The sequence below is a fragment of the Cnephaeus nilssonii genome, assembly GCF_951640355.1.
Source record: "Cnephaeus nilssonii genome assembly, chromosome: 5".
Classification (NCBI taxonomy): domain Eukaryota; kingdom Metazoa; phylum Chordata; class Mammalia; order Chiroptera; family Vespertilionidae; genus Cnephaeus; species Cnephaeus nilssonii.
In genome coordinates, this window is record NC_137076.1 from 103,227,567 (window position 1) to 103,231,912 (window position 4,346).

The following is a 4,346-nucleotide window of genomic DNA, read 5'->3' on the forward strand; positions in this document are numbered from 1 at the left end:
GTCCGCCTGGCGGGAGCCAGGGAGTGTCTCCAAAGTGGTCGCGGTGCCGCGGCCGAAGCCCAGGCGGGGGCGAATTCTGCCCACGCGGGTCGGTCCTTGGAAGCGTGGAGCACGCTGTGGTGCTCGCGTCACCCCGCGCGCCAGGAGCGCGGAGCTGGCACCCCGGGGCGCGCCCCTTTCGTTGCTCCCGCGGCGCTGGAGTGTCCAAGATGCTTCCACGGAGCTGCAGGGTCGTCCCGGGGTTGCAACTCCATTGCAGTGGAAAGGATTCATGGGGTTTGGTTTTGGCTCAGATGAAAAAAAAAAAAATTGGAAGAAAAACGAAAACCCCCCTCGGAAAAGGAGAATTTCACCAGGAGAGCGCCCAGGCCGGCCCCGCGCTGCGGCGGGGAAGCGGCCCCGGCCCGGGAGGAGCGGGGAGCGTCTGCTAATTGCAGCTTCGTTAGATTTCGGGTTTGGGAGGCTGCGGTTCGGGCGCTAATATCCGCCGCCCATTATCCCGGCTAATAAATTTGACCTATTGTTCGTTTGTTAAAATGATGTCACCTTGGAACAGTCCCTAAGCTCCTATTTCCATGAATTAGGCCTTTATTGAAAGCCGAGAGCCAATGGGAGGAGAGAGGCTTGTTGATCGCAGCCAATGGCTGCGGCGGGAGAGGAATTAGCAGCGGAAACTCCAGGTTCGGTTCAAGAAAGATGACACAGAGCCTGTCGGGCCCGCGCACTCTTGGCAAAGTTTCAGTGCGACGAGAGGCGCCGGGCGCTCCATGGCCGCGCCGTGACGGGGCCCCAGCAGCCTCCCCGCCCGGCCCAGCGCAGCCCTGCCACCCGCCCAGGATGGAGGCGCCCGCCAGCGCGCAGACCCCGCACCCGCACGAGCCCATCAGCTTCGGCATCGACCAGATCCTCAACAGCCCGGACCAGGACAGCGCACCGGCCCCGCGGGGCCCCGACGGCGCCAGCTACCTGGGCGGGCCCCCGGGGGGCCGTCCGGGCGCCACGTACCCCTCTCTGCCCGCCTCCTTTGCGGGTCTCGGCGCGCCCTTCGAGGACGCGGGATCTTACAGTGTCAACCTGAGCCTGGCGCCCGCCGGCGTGATCCGGGTGCCAGCACACAGGCCGCTGCCCGGAGCCGTGCCGCCGCCTCTGCCTAGCGCGCTGCCCGCCATGCCCTCCGTGCCCGCGGTCTCCAGCCTCGGCGGCCTCAATTTCCCGTGGATGGAGAGCAGCCGCCGCTTCGTGAAAGACCGCTTCACAGGTGAGCCGGGCGGGGGAACAGACCCCGGGCCTCGGCCCTGCCGGGCGAGAGGCGCCGCGCCCCAAGTGCTCGACTCCGGGAAGCGATTCCGGAGGCCCGAGCGAGCGCGGCGGAGGCCTCCGCGCCCAGGGCCCCGGGCAGCCGCGGGGGGAGGGGAAGCAGGGAGTTCGGGGAAATAAGCCTGCGCCCAGGGAACAGGGGGGCATCTCCCAAGCGGCTCGGTGCCGCGGGAGACGCGGGACCAACGAGATAACGGAGCGTTCTGCGCCCCACCGGGCGGCACGGGGTCCTCGCGGGGCCTGAACGACAGCGGAGCGGGGCTGGGCCTCAGGGGGCCTCGTGTGTCTCCGCAGCCGCGGCGGCGCTCACGCCCTTCACGGTGACCCGGCGCATCGGCCACCCCTACCAGAACCGGACGCCGCCCAAGCGGAAGAAGCCGCGCACGTCCTTCTCTCGGGTGCAGATCTGTGAGCTGGAAAAGCGGTTCCATCGCCAGAAGTACCTGGCCTCGGCCGAGAGGGCGGCGCTCGCCAAGTCCCTCAAAATGACGGACGCGCAGGTCAAGACCTGGTTCCAAAACCGGAGGACCAAGTGGCGGTGAGAGAGGCCCAGCCCGGCCCACCTTGCGCCCGCCTTTCGCCCTCCCCACGCCGCAGCCTCCCGCTCTGCGCAGCCGGCGCTCCCCCTCTCCGCCCAGCCAGGGCCGCGCCTCCCCGTACCCCCCCCCCCCAACTCGCCTTCCCGGATTTTAGCCTCCCGTCCCTCCTTCCCGCCGGCCCACGTTTCCCTCCCCACTCTCCCGCGCCCCGGCTTCTCCTCGGTGGCCGTTCCTGTGTCGCTGTCCTGCGCCTCTCCAATTCCTTTCGTTTTATTTCGTCTCCTTCCTCCCACCTGCCTCTCCCAACATCCCCGGGGTCCTCTCGCACTGCCTGCGCCACCTCCCCTCCCCCGCCGGTCCTCTCGGATTTCCGACCATCCGCGCGAGTTCTGGGTTCCCCTCGGGCCCCCAATCCCGACTCCAGCCCTGCGTTTATCCGATCCCTGTTTCCATCCAACCCGTGAACAGCGAAGCGGTCCTGAAAGAGGGGTTCGAGGCAGGCCCTGGGAGGACCGGGTGAGGCTGACCTCGCCTGGGGACCCCGCCCGGGCGGTGCAGAGCCAGCCCGCCCACTCGCGGAGCCCGGTGACCCGGCTGCCCGCAGGGCCCGGTCCGTTCCACGTCCGGCTGCGCTTCTCGTCCCGCAAAAGAAACAATCTTTGTTGTTGGCGAAGCCTCCAAACCCGGGCGCGCAGGTGGGCGGGCGGAGTCCCCCTCGCGGCGATGGCCCGGCGCACGGCAAACACCCACGACTCGCCTCCGACCTCCGGCACCCAGCGCGGGCGGGAGGCGGACGGGCTCCGCGCCTCGAGGCTCCCGGCCGGCCTCGGCTCCCGGGAGGGCTGGAGCGCGCCGGCGGCCCCGCGGTGCCGGGTGCCTGACGGCGCTGTCCCTCTCCCTCCCCCGGTGCAGGCGGCAGACGGCGGAGGAGCGGGAGGCGGAGCGGCAGCAGGCGAGCCGGCTCATGCTGCAGCTGCAGCACGACGCCTTCCAAAAGAGCCTCAACGACTCCATCCAGCCGGACCCGCTCTGTCTGCACAACTCGTCGCTCTTCGCCCTGCAGAACCTGCAGCCCTGGGAGGAGGACAGCGCCAAAGTGCCCGCCGTCACCTCCCTGGTGTGAGCTCCCCGCGCACACGCTCGCCAAGGATCGCCACCCCCACGCAGTGGGGCGCCTCGGGCCCCCAGCCGGGCTGGGGGGAACCGAGGCCGAGACGGGAAGGGGCCGCCAGGCTCGAGGAGGCCCCGGGGCGCAGCCGCTGCCTCGCCGGCCGCGGAGGGGGGCTGGGCCCGGGCTCCGCGCGGCCGCACAATCCGAGCCCCCGCCCCGCGCCCCGTCCCGCCCCAGGCCCGGGCCTGACAAAGAAAGCGCCTTACGTTTCTCCGCCCCACGCCCGCACCCCTGGGCCGGGCGCCTGTATTATACTTTGTACTTTTGCCCAAACGTGTAAATAATAAAAGTTTCGGCTTTTTTTTTTTTTTTTTTTGAAACCGGCCACCTGCTTCCCCGGCGGGGGCCTCTGGAGGAGGGGCGGCCGACCAGGTGGTTGGGGGAAGCGCCAGGGGCTTGGGGCAACCCTGCGCTGAGGCAGGGTCCACTCCTCTCAGTTCTTTTATTTAAGTCATTTTATTTAATAAAAAGAAAAAGTTAGCTATTTCACTTAACGCCGCTTTTATTTCGTTTTCGTTCCAATAATGTCCGGCGACCCCCGGCCTGCGCCCCACTCCTACGGCGGAGGAGGCCCAGGCGCGCAGTGCGGGGCGAGTCCACTTCTCCAAGGTTCGTCCGTATCCGCCTCAGCTCGAACCCCGGCTCGGGCCCCGCGGAGGATCCGCGGTGCAGGTCAGTGCGTGCCGGCCGCCCTCGGTCTGGGTGCCCGCGGGGCGGGGTGCACGTGGGAAGGGCCCTCTCGGCCCAGAGGCATGTCCAGCGCCAGAGGTGGGGAGCAAAAGGCCGCTCCAGGCCACACCCACGTGGAGGGTGGAAGGCACGGTGACCTCGAGTGTCCAGCAACTGGGGCCGCCCCACCCCCGGCCCACAACCCACTCCAGTCCACGCTCTTCCCGGTAAGACCTCCGAGAGGCGAGGGCAGGACCCACCGCCGGCTGCGGGGCTCTGGGCGCCCTGCGGGAGGGAGGCGGTGCGCAGAGGCAGCCGGTGCGCATCCTGGCTCCGGGGACTCTTCCAACGCACAAGCCCAGGCCACCCGCGCTCTTTCAGCTTGCGTGGGGCCACAGGTAGCGCATGACGTCATGTGACATCACTGCAGCCTCTGCGGACCAGAGGTGGGTGGCGCCAGGAAGGCCCAGCACCCCAAGCCCAGGTGTGAAAGCGGCGGGGCTGGTCCCCTGGGCCCAAAAGCAGGAAGTTTGGGGATCGCGGGGTTGGCAGCGGGACACCCCTTCCCACACCGACAAACACACGCCAAGCGTCAGTGAACATTCATTCCCTCTTGCTTTTTCCTTTTATCACCCTCCCTCTCTGTCTTG

General features: G+C 68.3%; 1 protein-coding gene across 1 annotated transcript; it reads left to right on the plus strand.

The window, feature by feature from the left end:
* Positions 1-822: 822 nt before the first annotated feature.
* On the plus strand, positions 823-3,096 carry TLX3 (T cell leukemia homeobox 3). Its single transcript, XM_079772971.1, has 3 exons — positions 823-1,258; positions 1,612-1,855; positions 2,769-3,096. The coding sequence occupies exons 1-3, from the start codon at positions 838-840 to the stop codon at positions 2,977-2,979; spliced, it is 876 nt and encodes a 291-aa protein (XP_079629097.1). The 5' UTR covers positions 823-837; the 3' UTR covers positions 2,980-3,096.
* Positions 3,097-4,346: the final 1,250 nt, after the last annotated feature.

Excerpts from the sequence above, each read along its gene's own strand:
- TLX3 (XM_079772971.1), top strand. The coding sequence starts at position 838 with ATGGAGGCGCCCGCCAGCGCGCAGACCCCGCACCCGCACGAGCCCATC. Across the intron at positions 1,259-1,611 it reads CGTGAAAGACCGCTTCACAG|CCGCGGCGGCGCTCACGCCC; the intron begins GTGAGCCGGGCG and ends GTGTCTCCGCAG. Across the intron at positions 1,856-2,768 it reads AACCGGAGGACCAAGTGGCG|GCGGCAGACGGCGGAGGAGC; the intron begins GTGAGAGAGGCC and ends CCCCCGGTGCAG.